The 17,878-nt window shown below is 37.8% G+C and overlaps 1 protein-coding gene across 18 annotated transcripts in view; it reads left to right on the forward strand.

The window, feature by feature from the left end:
- The window catches only part of SEMA5A (semaphorin 5A), a 326,978-nt gene that overhangs the window by 105,021 nt on the left and 204,079 nt on the right, over positions 1-17,878 (forward strand). For all 18 annotated transcript variants that reach the window (XM_065667646.1, XM_065667638.1, XM_065667640.1 and 15 more), the window contains one exon: positions 13,933-14,032. In XM_065667646.1, coding sequence (XP_065523718.1) covers positions 13,933-14,032 — 100 coding nt within the window. The remainder of the gene's footprint in view (positions 1-13,932; positions 14,033-17,878) is intronic.

Below are 17,878 nucleotides of genomic sequence, written 5' to 3' on the forward strand. Positions count from 1 at the left end.
CTATTACTGAGTGTTAGTAATTGTAATACATTTCTGATAATTGAAAATCAGCAGTGGCTGCAATGACAAGTGAGCTGCACAGACATGTCCTATGAGCCTTTCCAGAGCCTTTCAATGGCTGATTTCTTCCCTGTTGGCCTAATATGGAAGCTTGGAGCATTTTAAATTTCCTGGTTGTTAACAAAGGAGCAAAATAAGGAAGAGGCTCCTGCCAAATTCCACTAACTATACAAAACAGCAGATAGAAGTAAAATCTGGGGGGGGGGGTGGGGGGGGGAGGGGTGTACTTTTTTTCTTTGTCTTCAAAAGAGATGTATTTTCAATGGAGATGGGCACTTTTACTTAAAGGTTGTAAAACATATGTTAAAGGAACAGATCAGCAACCAAGAAATAGAGCTCCTAAGCAGTGAAGTTGTGTCATCTTCTAGAAGCTTTGGTGTGTTTAGAGACAAGGGAAAACACATTATTGATTTTATTTTTCTCTATTTAATTTTTTTCCCATCAGACAGTATTTCATTTTTTTTTTTTCATGAGATATAAGGTACCCATTGTCTCTTCTCTTGACAACTGTCAGTGTGAGCATTCTACTGATCTACCCCTTGGAAAAGGCATTAATGTAGCATATCCGTTGTTTCTAAATCATTTGGCAAAATATAAATTATGTTTTGAATTCTCTATGCATAATCTCCATGCCAGTTCATGTGAATTCGATTCTCTCCCTTTTCAGGAACTGCTTTGCAACGTGGCAAATGTTGCAAAGATAATGAATGTTGACTGAAGAGGAAGATCATGTGTATGGCTGGTTAACATTGCATGGCTAAGGAGATGCGAGTCAGCCCTTTTTAACTTGCCTTGTTGTAATCCATTCATGTCCATCTCTTTTTGGAGCCCACACAGTCTGCGTGGCCTCTCAAAGCAGCAGCAGCAGCAACATGGCTCTGTTTTGAATCTGCTTTAATGGAGTTCTTCTCAGCTACTTCTCCTGAAGTGACCTAGACTGCTTAGTTTGTGAAAGATGGTGACAATTGCAATTACTGGATTTGTGATCCTAGGCAACTCTGTTTTCATACTTAGTAGTGACCAGTTTCTGGAAGGACTCATTCCAGTGGTCTTTGCTTCCAGGTTCTGCACAGCATTTGCAGTGCCTGTCTTTTCAGTCACTCAGTAGCACCTCCTGCCCTTACTATCTGCTACTGAATGTCACTTTCTGCTGGCTGTTGCATCGTCTGAGAGGTCTGGGAAATCCCTGCCCACCCTTGGGCCTTACCTGGAGCTTTATGATTTCAAGGGATCGTAGAGGTGTGGAGGGAAAAAATTTGCTAATTTTCCCTCTTAATATCTTAAATAAACTTCCAGAGACACTTTGTGTTTATTTTACAGAATGGGTGGAAGTAGAGAAGTGCAGTCAGTGCTGCTTCAAAGTGATTTTTATTTTTCACATGCTTTCTTTCCTGCCTCCCTTCTGTGGTGCTGCTCATTTGCCATTGACAAGACTATGGGGTGCTGAATAGCAGCTGATTTTGTTTGCATGGCTGAACATGGTAGACGTATGTGTTACATGGCAATTTGTCACATTCAGACGAGACCACACTTTTGACTTGTCACAAGCTTGTCTGTCCATTTACAGTGCTTACTTTGGGTTTTGTTCTGAAAGGCTTTATGGACGAAGAAATGGCAGTCCTCTACCATTTCTGAGAATTAGGAGCTCACCATTTTACAACTAGCTCTACAGTAAATTGACTAAAGCAATAATAATGACAAATAATGACATATACCTGGAGTTTGACAGTGCCCTTCCGAACAAACATAGTATCTACAAAGAGAAATGCTGTTCTGTTGTTAGTGGGGTTGTGGTTTTTCCATTTCTTTTTCTTGCTTTTCACTTTCCTATTTTGGCTTGAGGCATCTCTTTGTTTTTGTGGTGGGGGAATGGAGAGGGTGGGGGAGTATGTTCAACTTTGAAGTCCTGACTGCGAGCTCTAGCCAAGATTAGTGTCAAGCTTTACCTTATATGCCCTTTGTGTTACAATATGAATTGTTTTGTCAGTCTTTATATTTTTGGCATGAAATATCTTCAGACCTGAAAATACTTTATCAGCTGTCTTGGGCAGAAGTGATAGAATCAAGAAATTGTATTATGCTAAAACAATGAAAATAAAGAAGTTTAGTATGTTCATATGCCAGCATAAATAGGAATGTGTCATTGCGAGATGGTAAGTTCCAGAAACAAGGTTGTGCTAATTGCAACATAGAGATTTTCCACAAAAATAACATGGCTTTATTATAACTGTGTATACGCAGTTGGCTTTATGCTTCTGTTCTCTGCAATACATATATAAAAATTGAGCAGATTTCTTTACAAAACTCCTTGTTGAGAACAAATACTGTTTTTATATAACCATACAACACGATTTTCTGCAAAATTACTTCTGTGGCTGGTTGCCAAAGCCAGCATGTAAGTATAAAATGTGAAAGGCTGAGCCCCTCTGAAGAGAGGGCTTGACTAAGGATGTCAAGTGTCTTATGCGGTCAGTCTGTCCCTCTGTGTCACATTCAGGAAGACAGACAGAGCAAGGGCCAGGACTGGTAACTGGAAGGGGGACCTGCTCTCACTGGGAAGAGTGTGTGGCCTCTGTGCTGGTCGAGGGGTGAAGTTCCTGGTTTTTTATCTCTTCAGGGTAAAGTAAAGCTTTCACCAGCACACATGCATTAAGTAATATTTCCCACACGTCAAAACACAACTGAACTTCATAGTATAGTTTTCACTGCTCAGAAAAAGTCCTGATTATAGTAGCATACTCATTTCTGCTTATCCTGATGAATGAGTCCCTACCCTGAAGTTTGGATCGCTTGGTGATCTGCATGGTGATTTATAGTGTAAAATGGGCAAAAGTCTCTCTTGATTCGTCCTCCTTCATTCACTGATGTTTTTTGATTTCTCCTCAGAATTCTCACACCCTTTTATTTTTTATTTATTTTATTTATTTTAGATTTTTTGCTTTGGTTACTTTGTGTTCTCCCCCTTCTCTCCTCTTAAATTATATGTTCCAGGTATAGACCATTTCTCACTTCTAGAAATTGGATTGAGACATTTGAGATATTAATAGTTGGTTGATAATACTACTGCTGTCTACAGTAAACTCCTTATATCTTTTTTTTTTTTTTGGGGGGGGGGGTGCACATCTTGAACAAGCAGCTGACACAAACAGGATATTAAAAGAGAAGGAACATAAGTTTGGTACAGGATAATAATTCTTGTGTTTCCCCCCCAACTTTGTCTTCTCCTCAGTGTGTTCCTATAATTTTTCTGGTCTTTCCTTATATGCCTTCTATCTAAATCTTGCATAACTTAGTATTTCCATGCATATGCTATCATCCAGACTTTCATGTCTCTTAAAGCATGTAAACTTAGCCTTACTTCTTTCTCACTATGGTGTCATTGATACAGAGCATTCCCTGAAAATTTTTTTAAACTCTCTGGATCTCTGGATCTTTGCTTCAGCACCTTTCATTAGCACTGCACTGTTGGTGTTTTTATGTTGTAAACCTTTGTGTGCCTTCTTACCTGAACATCATCCTTCGTCCCATCTCCTCTTGAATATGCTTCTAATATGATGAGAGGCTTCTGATCACCTTTAATCTTAAAACTGTTAGGTTTGGGTTTTTTGTAACTGTGCATACAAGTGTGTTATGTTTCTGGCCTGGATGCCTCCCACTTTGGCCAAATATGTCTGTGTTCATATGTAAGAATCTTGACTTGAACTGGTGCAACCTGTTAACCGTTCCATCACGTGTAGACTGCTACAGTAAATTTGTTTCAGATCTCTCTTCCTCTCTGAACTCCTTCTTCTAATGCATGTTAAGCTATTTACTCATATGCATAAAACTCATCCTGGCTGTGAAATGCAACGGAAGTTACTCCTTGATTGCTCTTGGAAGCATGACACATGAAATATGTCTTGTCCTTCTCCAGCCCCTCTCTGAAAAGTCTTTGTTATGCTTATTTTCTCCTCTAAGCTTCCACTGCCCCTGAGCTCCTGTCTGTTGTACAGCCACGTACACAATTCAAGAAGAGCAGGGTTGCTAAATCTGCTTCTGACAGCTTCAAAAAAACAAAGCTTAATGATTACTAGGAGGACAGTGGTTTCCCACAGCTGAGATAGTGGAGAATCTAAACAGTGAGAGGGCAGGTTGCGGTCCCTACTGTTGTTTCTATATCAGTGGGTTTGAGTTTATGTCAAGGTAATGTCATTCAGGCTGATACTTATGAATATTCCATTACAAAATAATGAGAACAGATGTATGGAATGACAAACCGGAGTAAGAATGACAGCTGAATGCAATCTGCAAGTAGACGAATGTGAATCTGTTGCCTTGAAATGCACCATGGAGGAAGCTCCAGGACTGAGCCCTCCAAACTCAGTTTTAGTTCTCCTTTTTACTTATTTTTCAGTTGTTTCTTCATGGTAGTCTGCCAGCATGTATTTTTCATGGTTCTTAATCTGAACAATTGGTAAAGCTTGGTAGGGCTTTTGCTTTAAAACTGACCAGGATGTGAAAATCTTTCCACTCTCGGCTTGCTTGTCAGCCTCTTTAGGTTTGTTGTTCAAAAGATGGTGTGGAAGATCAGGCAACTGAAAGTTTTTAATCACAGTTCTTAGCAACTTATACTCAGTTACAATTTTTAAACACATTACTATACTTAAATGACTGATACTGTATAACTTAAAAATATTATAACGTCAGGTACACAATATCTGAGTCAAGGGGTTACTTCTTTACAAGAGGAAAGGGTGCAGTTAATAAGATCTCTTCCAGTTGGCTATTGCAGCTTTGCAAAGTAGATTTTATTGTTGTCAGTTTTTTTTTTCTGGAATGATCTAGGGCTCTAGTTACATGCTGTTTCTGTATATGAGGGAAAGAAAACTCAAAGGGGCTGTAATTGTATATCATGGCTGGTAACTTGTCACTGCATAATTTCTGTACAACTCAAAAGTGATTCTGAGTATATAAAAACTGTGCTCATAGCGCTGAAACCACTTTCATCTAGGTGGGGGTTCAATCCTTTTTTTCCCTTACACCTTCTTGTATTTGTATGCAATCTGTGTGTTTGAACAATGAAGCATAAACAATTCAAAACCCTTGTTCAGAAAAATAAGAAATAAGTAGTCACTGCAGCAGATGTTACTGTCTCTTCCCTAAGGGCACAGACAGTCAAAACCCAAATTCCCTTTAATTATCCCAGTAACAGACATCTGCACACACACAAGAATGCAGAAATATGCACTTCTGGCTGGGGAGGCTCTGGCAGGACAAAGAAAACAGGAATGCAGGCTGGATTTTAGACCTTCAGACTATTGAGATTAGAGCGGATGGTAAAAGCAGGTCAGGGAACCAGGGCCTGGTAATTGCTGTAGCTGTGCCTGCCTGGAGAGTGGCAAGCAAATTGAAGAGACAATGACTTTGTGCTTAATGAGACATGAGAGGAGCTGGGTAGAAGGAAGCAGGTTTACAGTAGGCTTAAGAAAGTTAAGTTCAAGTTCACTTGTTTAAAGTCAGGAGACATATACTTCAAGTATGCTTTATTTTCTGTTTTTTTTTTTTTTTTCATTAATAGTAAATAAATTACTTACAGCCCTGCCTCAATACCTCCAAAATAGTTCTGAAGCTGTAAGAGTTGTTTAAAAAACAAACGCCCAATAGGCAAGTGATGAACTTTCTGGAAAATGTCAAAAGGCTTATGGTCTTGGGATTTGTTTTGTTATGGATTATTTAAAGTGGAGGAGAGCTTGGAGAGCTGGCAGAGCCTTCTAGATTAAGGCTAGAGGCTACGTACTTATTTCTTGGCCTCTGCAGTTCTCTTTGTAAGGAAGGGCAAACTCCAGGACTGTGTTAAATTATGTTGGATAGTAGAAGGAGGGGAGCTGCCTTGCCTGTGATCTGAAGAGACCTTCAGAATACTGGGTCTTGAAAGGGAACTGTAGTTTTTAGGTTGGTTTCGTCTTTTTGTTGGTTTTAGGTTGGTTTTGTTTCTTTCTTTATTTTTTCCCTTCTTTTTTTCTTTCTCCCCCTTTTTTTTTTTTTTTTATTTTCTTCCCCTGAGCAAATATGAGCTCTGAACTGCAGATGGAGATCTAACATGTTTTCATGTTTCCAAAGCAGAACCAAATGTAGTGTGGTAAGACTTAAAAGAGGAATCTTTTAGTCTGTGGTTGCTGATTTAATCATGCTGGGCAAAGTCATAACTCCATCTTTTCTTTTATAGAGGATTGGATTGCATTATCTAACCCTGCCTAAACAATTGTTTTGATTTTGTTTTTTTTCCTTGTCAGGAAGAAACAATGTTTTAATTTTTTATATCTTCCTGGATCCTTATTTAAAAAACTTTAGAGGTCTTACTGTCTAATTGCTATCTGATTGCTGGAATGCCTGTATTTTTCAATGTATTATCTAGATTAAAAATATTCTTATTTTTTATAAGAAATACTCTAAAATTTTATTAACATGTAGGGGTTAGCTACTATAAGTACATATTCTTTTGTTTTCTAGTTATGATGTCCACATACTCTTAATTCTGAATTACTAGAGTCAGTGCTGTACAGAGCCCTCACATAAATGTGTTCTGTAGGGTAAAGGCTACATGCAGTGTCTTTTTTTATTAAAATGCAACACCGAGTATGGTGACAGCGCTATTTGTCCTAATCCTTACTTTTTACAGAGAAGCATGAAATGGTGTCAGATGATGCCAGCTTTTTTTGTTGAACTAGTACACTTCTCCACATATGTTGTGTCCAGTCTGCCCTGGTGTACTCCATTTAGATTATTAGAGCCTTCTGGTATTGAAGACTCTTAGATCAGTTACATCCATGACCCTCCTTAGCCTTGACAACTGTGTGTTTGTACCATATCAGTGAAAAAGTGGGCATACAAGCCACATTCTAATCTCAGCAACAGGTGGACCAGGGTTTTCACTGGGGCATTGAGCTGGGATTGACTGGGCTTTTTGATTATTTTATTATTATTATTATTATTTAGAGCAGATCTGTCTCTTGCTGTAGGCTTTAAATGTTAGAGTAGCATTTTTCTTGTTTCTGTGTTTGACTAAGGTTCTAATGCAGTAATTAGTCCTTCTGATATACTAAAAATTACAAACAAGGCACCTTCTTGGCCTCTAATTCATTCTGGTGGACAATATGCATGCTTGGTATTTAAGGGTCAGATTATAGGGTATTTTCTTGCTCCTTATACTTCTGTGTTGGAACTAAAATGCAATGTCAGTACTACCTTTAAGCTCTACTATTGTAAGAAAAATTAACAGTTATTTTCCCTGCCTCTAAAAGGTATGCTAAAGGAGGACAGCATCAAGATTTGTGTAAAAAGGGTTAATGAATGCCCAGAGTTTTGACCTGAGGGTATAACTGTATTGAGTACTTCTGGCTTTGCATTCTACAGTGAGCCTTCATGCACAGCCTAGGCAACAGGCACTCTGCAGCATCTCCCTGTGGGCTTTTCCCCAAACCTCCTGTGGAAGAGAGTTCCACAGCACAGGCAAGACACAGTTACCTTAGTGATATAGTTCTGCAAGGCAATCTGCCTAAAGAGTCAGGATCATAAAGATAAAGGAGGTATATGGTCCTGGAAGAAGATCTGCCAACATACCATTACATATTGAAAGCATATGTCTGGAACTGCAGGTTTTGGAAGAGCAGCCTGTCAGACCTTCTCTGCTTTGCACTGAGCTGCTTCTACCATGGGCCTTACAGAAGAATAGCAAGTGGCAGGGCAGACATTCATGCTCAGATTTTGAGATGAGTATAATTAGCATGTTGTTTTGTTTTTTTTTTTTTTTTTTGCTGGGGTATTTCCAACTCCCAGAATGAGTCTTTTTTTGTAAGATACTGAAAGGTATCTGCTGTGCTTACTGTATTTGTTAGATGAGTTGTGGGTGTGTTTTTTTTGTGGGTTTTTTTTTTGTTTGTTTGTTTTTTAATAATTTGCTTTTCTTGTCTTTGCTTATCTTTCTCAAAAGAAATGGCACTTTTAATGATTTCATAGGTAGTGCAATAAACAGGAATATACCCATTGGGAAAAACCCATTCTGGTCTGTTTTGCAGCAGTGCTAGGCTAGGCTTGAGGAAAAATTTGGTCCAAAGTAAGTACAAATATGTAAAGAGTGACTTTACAAATACATAAAGAATAGCTTGCATGTGTATGGATTTAAACACTAACTGCCAGAAATAGAATCACCATAGTTGCGGTGGAGCTTCATGGCACTGCAGACTGGGAAGTGCACAAGGTAGTTTGTTCAGGTGTACCGTAGGTTTCTCTCCGCCACAGTTATAACCAGACAAGCGCAGATGCCTGAGCTAGAAGTCTGTCTGCAGCTGTTTTCAGAAGCTCATATGAGGGGGAAAAAGACCTGTATATGATACCTTAAATTGTCACATACATGTTTGCAACTACAGCTGCTGCTTCTTTTCTTTTAATTACTACTATATTTTTTTAAACCTAATTGAACAAAATTGTTTAAAACATGGAATCATTGTACATGAATATCAATGTACGTGATGAATGCTGAGCAGCACACTGATTGAATAAGTCCTAGAAAAATAGGTTATGTTCATAGAATCATGGAACCATAGAATGGTTATGGTTGAAAAAGACTTGAAAGATGGTCTGGTTCCTACTCCCAGGCCATGGATAGGGGTACCTTCCACCAGACCAGGTTGCTCAAAGTTGTTGACAAACTAAGGGTTTTTTGTTGTTGTTTGTTTGTTTTGTTTGTTTTGGTTTTGTTTTGTTGGAACCCCTGGAATATTATTTGCACATCTTTCCTTTCTTCACCTGAGCTGTAATACCTTTTTATCTTTCATCTGCGGTGAGTCAATGACTTACCAGCAAGGCTGTTTAATGTATTTTTGTGGGGAGAGAATCCAGTGAAAGGGCTAGAAAAGACTTGTGATTGGAAATGTAAGGAAAAAAAAGCTAGATAAAAGCAATTCATAAAAGATGCACATGCTCTGACATGCCATTTTTCTTCTCTTTTTTTTCCAACCTGAGAAATGTGCTTGTTTTCCTGAAGTTATACTGAGTGAATTTATTATTCATGGGTATATTTATGTTATCATGGGAATTTCAGAATGAGGACTTAACAGTCATACTGAACTCATACTGATGATACACCGGAATTACTGAAGAAAATCTTTTTTCTCAGTCCTGCTTTTAAAATAGCTAGCGACAATGGAGTCCTGAAGCATCACATCAGAGTGCTTGCAAGTGCACCTTACTGTCCTTAAAGAGGGAATGTTGCAAATAAATCCTGAAACAGGGCGCTCTGGATGAATGAACAGGTGGATCGCTTCTTGCCAGCTGTGACACCTCTCTTAATGGATTCCATTGGGGTTAATGGAGCTGGCAAAAGGGCAGCAGGGGTGATGTAATGGAGTCACCATAGCATGTTACTGTGGAGACTTCTGACTTGTCTTGCTGCCTTTGAAGAGGATAGTAATGTAACTTGAGTATCATGGGAAGAGAAGATCTAAATTAGGTTAAAATCATTATACAGCCTCAGAAAGATGAGGATTATTGTGTCATCCATAGATTAAATACATTTAATTATAAAGTAAATTTAGCATGTGGTGTTATATTTTAATTTTCTTATAAGATTAGTCAATTTGTTTTACCGATGCCACCCAGAGACTTCAGTTAATATTGGAAATCTGCTAGTTTTCAACTGCGTTGTTGTTATTGTTATTAGTATTATTGTTACTATTATTATTATTTTGCTAATTTTTCTTCTTCAGAAGGTATACGTTTAGCTTTATGCTCACTACTTTCAAGAAAGACACTGTGACAATAGGTGTCACATACACCATAAACACTAGTGATTTTTTTTTTAATATCTATGTTAATTTCTTAATGAAATCAGGTCTTTACAGTCTTTTACCTTTGTTATTTACCATTAAAGATTGCTTCTGAATTCAGTTCTAAACATGACACTGTTCTTTATTAGTAATTTCTCAATTTATTTTGCTGTTTACTGTAGCTCTACTTTGAAGGGCAGAATAATGAAACTTAAGTTAGAGAGAACTTCACTTTTTCATTTGTGAAAAATTGTAGAGCTCAGCCCTTGGCAAGTCCTTGGACAATGTGAACCAAACAAGCTGTGGCCTGTTGGGCAGATACTAAATTTAAAGTTAAAACCCAGACAGGTTTCTGGAATGTCATTGTTTGTATGAGTATCTAACGTCCTCCTGTCCAGCTTTGATTGTTAACCTCCTTTGTCTTTAAAGCTCTTTATGAAGGCTCCTTTGATCTTTCCTAGGAGCTGAGGGGACTGGTGTGTCCGCTATGCCATATGTTTATGAGCCATGGCAAGTTTTGTTTCCTATTAAATCTAAGCTATTAACCCTTGCCCTCCCAAAACCACCGAGAAAACCCACAGCATGTGATTCACAGCATGTGAAGAGAGCTATAGCTTTCTCTCAAACCAACTTTTTCAATATCCAGCTTTTAGATCCGTGGGGAAACATGCATTTTCTTTTGGGAATCTTTTTGAGGCCTGTAGATTTGAGTGCTGTAATAACAATTAAAAAAGAAAAAAGAAAAAGTAATATTTTTTGCTAAGGGTAAGTCTGTCTTGACTGTACCAAAAGGACCAAGCATGTGTTGGAGAGCAGCTGTTGTCATGACACATGTATACCATGATTTAGATTTCCATGGACAACTCTGAGACTGATGTCTGCAGAACGATAAACACATACGTTGTTTTAGAGGGAAAAAAATAACATCCAGGTTGAAGGTTTGTCTGAATGGGTCTTTCAGTATCAGGAGTAAGAAGAGAGAAGTCACTGAAGGGCTAAGTATTTTATTGTGCTGCATGTGAACTGAGGACAGAGGAAAGGGAAGGGGAATGCTGCCAGGAAGGGGAGGGCTAGAACTGGAAAGGGGAGGGATGCTGTGGTTTGCTACCTGAGATAAGCAGGCAGTATGATTAGATGTGTGTCAGCAGGCCAGCTTAATTTAACTTACATATTTATTTGTGGTAATGTTGAGGCATACAAAATTGTATAGCTATATTAGTTTATAAAGGTTTTCATGTTTCATCTATGTGAAAATCATTAATAAAGTGAAATTATTATTGCTCACTATTTTGCTATGAGTTTTTAATGTGAAGAAGAATAATTTGTAGACCTTTAATGGCTCATTATGCATTTCTGACTCTAAGGAGATGACTCATAAGAGAACTGAAAGGTCTTATTTCACCTAAGGCTTTTCAGCTAGAATTTGCTGTTTAGATGAAAATACAATTATTCTGTTGATTTATTTGCATAAATCTTCTGTAGCAAAACTCAAAGTAGAATTTCATCAATAAGCTTTTACTTTTACAGTTTACATGGGTTTTGTTTGATGGTCTTTGTTGCTGTTGGTTTTTGTTTTCCTTTACAGACGTATCACAAAGCTGTAGCTTTGTGATGCAACTGTGACACTCATGAGATACAGTTTGAGTGTCTGCTGAAATAAATGCGTCTCAAATGTACTCTTCCTAACCTTATTCCGTCAAGCAAAAAAGCTGCTGAATGCAACAAAGACAGGAGAAAATAATTTAGTTTTTTGAGGGACAGAGGGGAATCGGATTTCAGAGAGATTTCTTAGCAAGTCTTCATTCTGTTCTTGTGCTCTAGCCTGGGCTTGCCTTACCCTGCCTGTCCTCTGCCCACTTTTTGCAAACCTGGAATTGGTCTCAATCACCTGCTTGCTGTACCTGGAAGCTTTATTGCACCTTGCTGAGACAGCAGGATGAGTGGAAAGGAATTGTCTTTCCTCTAGTCTTCTGGCACCGCAATGCCTCTGTTTTCTTTTTTTTTTTTTTTTAATCTTTTTTTCTCCAGTAAGTGAGATTCACAAAGACTTACATCTGGGTTTCCTCATCTTCATTTCCTACCTAATTTCTCAGCTTTTTAGAACTTCGAAATTGACTATTTCGTACAAAATACATGACTGAAAGTTTTAGGTTGCAAAATCAAGTAGAAAAAAAAAAAAATGCCTCTTTTGGACTTGCCTATGCAGCATTATATGTATATGAGTAGAGAAAGGCTATATGAGCCTAAAACACAAATATATTTGTGTGTGTGTACATATATATATGTATATATGCATAGGTGTATTTTTTTTTTCTTCCTATGGAAAAGAAAACTCTGCAGTACCTAGGTGATGACAGCTGTAGTCATAGATATCTATGGCCCCATCTCCTTTTCTGCCTGGTGTTCAGACACTGATTTGAGAACCTATCCAGTGCTGATGGAATCAACAGTGAATTTAGCCACAAGTTCTGCAGAACATGTACAAACTGGCATTACAGGCCTGAAATTGCAGAGATGCATGCAGGCTGTCATTAAAAATGCAGATGTTAGTTTTCTGACACCCAAATGATTCTACTGCACAGTTCCATCTGTTTCTCAAAAGTATGATACTACAGCTTCTGCACGGTGCGTTTAATGGTTCTCTGCAATGGCTGAACACGTTTTGACAGAGAATAACATTTTTCTTCTGGGCGCTTTCCTTAGGAATGGATTACTTCCTTGTGCTAAAACTTTAATATTTAAATTAGGAACAAATCATCCTGAAAGAGGCACCAGTCATGGATTATTTCAACCCAGACATTTGCAAAAGGAAAAATCTGCTCATGAGCAAAGAAAGGACCTTAAAATAGGTGTTAGCAACCTGAGCTGCAACTGGTGATACCAGTATTAAAAATTACAGTGCTGTGACACTCTCAGGGGGGTTGTGTTTACTCTGTATTCTAAATGGTCATGACTATGTGCTCACCTTTGGTCTTTTTATTGTATTCTAAATGGTCATGACTATGTCCTCACCTTTGGTCTTTTTATTGACTGTTTTGTATCTATAGACTTCAGCAGGCAGTTCTGCAGCCCATTGTGCCATACATACATAGTCCTCTTCACCTTTCACGTACATTCTGGACCACTGATTTGCAGCTGCGTTTAAAAAACAAACCAAACCCCCCCCCCCCTTCAATATTCCACAAATGGGGAGAGAAACTGTAATGGATGAGGCTTTTGTACAAGTACAATTTTTTTTAGAGAACTGTTTATAGGGTGTAGCAGTTTCATATTGTGTGTGTCTGTGTGAAAAACTATAAATTGTGCTGTGTTTCCAGAACACCATTTGTGTTCATATAGCCACACTGTTGTGTATCCAGCAAGTGAAACAAATGATACTAATAATACAGATATTTAAGGATTTGGTGTACAGTTATTTATCTGCATTTAACTTTGAAAGTAGGAAAAACTTCATATTCTGAATGCAAGCAAAGCTCCTTGCTGATTTTCAGCAACTCGCCCACTTGTCTACCCTGTTTTATGTAGCACTAAATTGGTCCTAGAAAGGTGGTGGTGGTGGTGATTTCACATAAATGTCAAACATTTTCCCTTTTTTCATTCATTATGTCTCAGCCTTTTTATCGTGAGAATTATGAAAAGTCAAATTTAATTGTCTTTCTCATTGTTTTCCATGTGATCAGATCCTTTTTTTAAAGAACAGAGCAAAAATATCAAACCCCTCAGCTGCTTCTGATGCATGGAAAATTAATCTGGCTTCACCTGAGAATGTGGTAGTGAATTACAATTGTACTGTGGTGTTTTCTGCTTTATGTAAGGAGAAAAAACACATCTGGCATATAAATCAGTCCAAATTTTGAATAGTTCATTCAAGCATGTATTGAGTGCCTGCTCTTTGTATTTTACAGGCCTGTAATGTAAATTATGTGGTATTCTGGTAAAAATCTCCTCTTTTTCCTTAGAGGACCATATTGGGAGAACTTGCAACCCCACAGTATCTACAAATGTAATGTTGGCTACCTAATGTACTACAGTGATGACAATAACAGTGGTATTTCTTGATTGCTTTTAGAAATTGCCCCTTGGTTACATATATTCAGAGCAGAAGATGCTGTGGACTTCTCACAGTTAACATTTGACCCAGGACAAAAAGAGCTTATTGCTGGAGCAAGGTGAGAAATCTGTTTTCTTTTTATGTTGCATCAGACTAGATTTTGTTCTTTGTTGATTGGTAATATTGAGCCAATTCTAGTTGAGCTTGCCCTTGTGTGACTCCCCTGGCTTCCAGGCCCACTGAACTGAACATTATGTATGTTTATTTCCTTATTCCTGACCGAAGTTAAAAGAAGGGCTGCCCTGGTATCAAGGATCCTAATAGCTTACACTATTCTCATTTTAAAGAGGACTGTCCTGGAATACTCTTAAACTTTGGATGTGTACAATACAGGAGACAGGTGCTGCATGACAATGTGACAAAAGTTACTATAGCATAAAACTTATGTTGATCCCAAATTTGGCTACACAATATGGCTTTTTGTGCTTGGATGATTCTAATAATTATTCAGTACAATGCCAGGAACAATCTGTTAAAGGCTGCAGAATTAGCAGGAAAGATGGTGATAATCATAATTTTTGCACAGTAGGACAATACTTTGCAAGCTGTGATCAACAGTGACACTGTCTTAGGTGTCAGTGTTGAAGCAGTGACAGCCTTTGAAGACCTTTTTTTTTATATGAAGTATGGTAAAACATTTTGTTCGGCAAAAAATTTTAACCATTTAAACTTCTTATTTACATCTGCCTTCTGAATATATTTTAGTCTTGAATTAATGAAGTTCTAGTCACTTCATTTTTCTGTTAGATGTAGCATTGGAATATGCTGCTGTTTCCCAATGTGTTTCTTAGTTGAAAATGATGTTTGAAGAGTGATAAAATGCACTGTGAGATTATTTGTTTTTTTTCCATGCGCCACTGGAAGTTGCTTGTCTACAGGGGCAAAACTTTGAGTGTGGAGATAGATATATGTCTCTGGCCCACCTTAAGTGGGATATCCTGTGCCCTCATGTTGATTTTTGTTTTCTTTAAGCTGCCAAATTAAATGAGGCATGAGGCTGTCAACTGGTGCAGTTCTGTAAAGACAGCCAGCACAAGTCAGAGCTGTCTGAACCTCTCCTCAGTTCTATGTAATTGTGTGTTGGATTGATGCATGCTGTATAGAGCTCAGTAACTAATGAAGGACAAAAGTTTGGGTTTTATTCCTTCCTCTCAAATTTTTGTTTTATTTTTTCCTCTCTATACTGTTCATCTGGGCTCCAAATCTCAGGAAGAATATGCTTATTTAAACACGTGCTTTTTGGTGAAGGCTTTTGAATAACAATGGAATAAGCTTTTTCTGAATAGTCAGTGACTATAAAAAAATGCCAGGTGCCAATTCTGCCTTTTGCAAATAAACCAATACAGTGAAAACAATAGGATTCATTTGATTTCTCTATAAGTTAATGCTGCTTCAGAGCTTCATATCTTTTGTTCTGGCTAACATTGCAAAATTAAAAATGTTCAATGTTTTTAACATCACAAGAAAAATCTTTGTTTTCCAGCGTCAACTATAGCTGGTTGTTACTCGTTCATAGAATTTACTGGATTTCTCCTTTCCTTATTCTGTATTTTCCATTCTAAATTTTAAGCTTTTCCACAGTGTTTGGCCGTGGAGTCCTCACTTTAGAATGACTGTGCTTGACAGTAGGTTTCTCTGATTGTACATATTGTTTATATTAGTATGTCCTTTTCTGTACACATTTTTCTCTTCTTGAAGTATTGTGCCAGACTATATGGCAGAAGTTATGTTATGTCATGCAGTCATAGATTCCAAGGCTAGCAACCAGTTGTCAGGGTGTTGTAGTCCCAAAACGCAAATGTTGGTCTTACTGATTATGCACCTTTTGCGTGTAGTCCCTGCTTCTTTGTAGAATGAATCCCTCCACTGTGAATATGATGTTGAGTTTTCTGCTCATTTACAGGCGTGGTGTTTGCAGCCTTTCAGGTCTCAACTGGCTGCACTGATGTTGTGATGGGTTTTTTTTTTCTTAAAATAATAGAGTGAAAATTTGACACTATTGGAAATTCTTAAATCTCTTTTCCATCACTGATACTTACTGCAGATGATTCTCTTAATTTTTGAAATTCTAAAGCCTCTAGAGAGGTTTATGACTTGTTTGTCTTAATAAGCAAGTTAGCGAAGTTCCCAGGTGGGATCCAGTCTGGATTCCTGTTGGGAGCTATCAATGTCATGCAGCTACATAAAAAGGCAGATATGACTTCATGATGTCTCAAAAGGTGTCTTGCGTAGTGACAGAGAACTATTGATATCACTGCATAAAGTCCTTGGGGACACTTAAAACTATGTAGTGTGTATTATTTTGTTTATTGATGCTTAAACAGGGTTAACCAAAATTAAAAAGAGATGTAGGGAAGGGCTGCGAAAAGGCAAAAGAAGAGGGTTGGAATTATAGTGCAGGAAAACAAAGGCTGAGTGTGTGCACAGAGCCTGCTCATAAATCCATCAGCAGGTATGTCTAAGAAAGGAAATGGCTGTATAAACTACAGTAGTGTTGGCAGAAAACCAAATGAGTTTAAGTTGGCCATGGGTAATTTAGTCAAGAAACAATCAGTTTTGTCACATTTTACCAGTGTGAACAGAATAGGAACAGAAATATTTTTGAGATAGAGATCTCTAAATATATGAAGGGGACATAATTCAGTAGTATTTGCTATAGCGGGCAATGACTGGGAAGGTAGTTACTACTACTAAGTCCTGTATTGCTAAGATTAGTCTCACCTCTCAGGTTTGGAAAATAAAGGTGATTTTCTGATGTCTACAGGTATGTCTGCTGTGCAAAAATAGATTTTTTTTTTTTTTCTGTTTTATCTGCACACAGGGTCCTTGCCCCCACCCCACAGATTGTTTTCCAGTCCTTGTGAGAAGTCTCTGGTTGATACTCTATTTTGTTCTGCAAGGTGTCCGGTTCTTCTATAGGTCTTGAGTTGATTAATTCAGAGTCTCCTAGCCTTATTTCAGTTTCTTTATACATTCTGCATTGATCTGTGAATGTCACTATTCCAGTACTAGCACACACCTTCACTTTAATCATCCAATACATGTTCCCATGAAACTGTATCTTTGAAATTTGCCCCAGGCATTGTTCTTAACATCACTTATGACCTGGCAGATAAAAATAAATGAGTTCTCTTGCAATCTGAAACCTTCTAGGGAATTCAATTGTTTTCTTCAAAAAAACCCATATGGCAGAGCAGAATTTACTTTTATAATTAAGTGGCATCAGTGAAGGATTACTCTGAGGGCATTAGCTCCTCTGTAAGCTCAAGGAAATGAGACCGCTTGTTTATCTTATTCTGATAAATCCTGATAAAATATTCAGGCGAATATTTCTGTGTGTGGTATTTAGTGGACTGACTTAGCATCTAATCAAATAGGATAATGATTTCTGTATTTCAAAATGCCAGTAAGCATGGAGATTCATAGATTTCCCAGAGAACAACCTTGCCTTCTTTCCCTCTGTGGTAGAGCTTTGCCATATGTTTCTTTTTTTCTCTCTTGTAAAGGTCAGTTGAGGGGGACCGAGACCAGCTCAAGCAAAGGATACAGTGATGTCTGAATTGCCCTGGCAAATTACCTTTTTTTCTTCCTTGTTCCCTGACAATGCACCAAACACTTACCAGCTCTAGTTTCTATAAATCAAAACTTGTTAAAACTGTTCCAGCCATTTTGGTAAAATTAAAGTCTGCTGGAAACATATCTCAAACCCAGTAGGTTAGGGCAAAAATCTTGAGGTTCAAAATAATTATATTTTCCTTCTAATCCCTTCTTTTTTTCCTTTTTTGACTCGATTTATTTATTTATTTTTTAACCAGTTTTATTTAAACCATGCAAGAGGAACTGTGGCAGAAAAATATTGTTTATTTAAGGGAAAAATTAAGTAATCTTCCTCTTTCCAAGTCTC

Source organism: Lathamus discolor, chromosome 2, assembly GCF_037157495.1.
Source record: "Lathamus discolor isolate bLatDis1 chromosome 2, bLatDis1.hap1, whole genome shotgun sequence".
In the NCBI taxonomy this organism is placed as follows: Eukaryota; Metazoa; Chordata; class Aves; order Psittaciformes; family Psittacidae; genus Lathamus; species Lathamus discolor.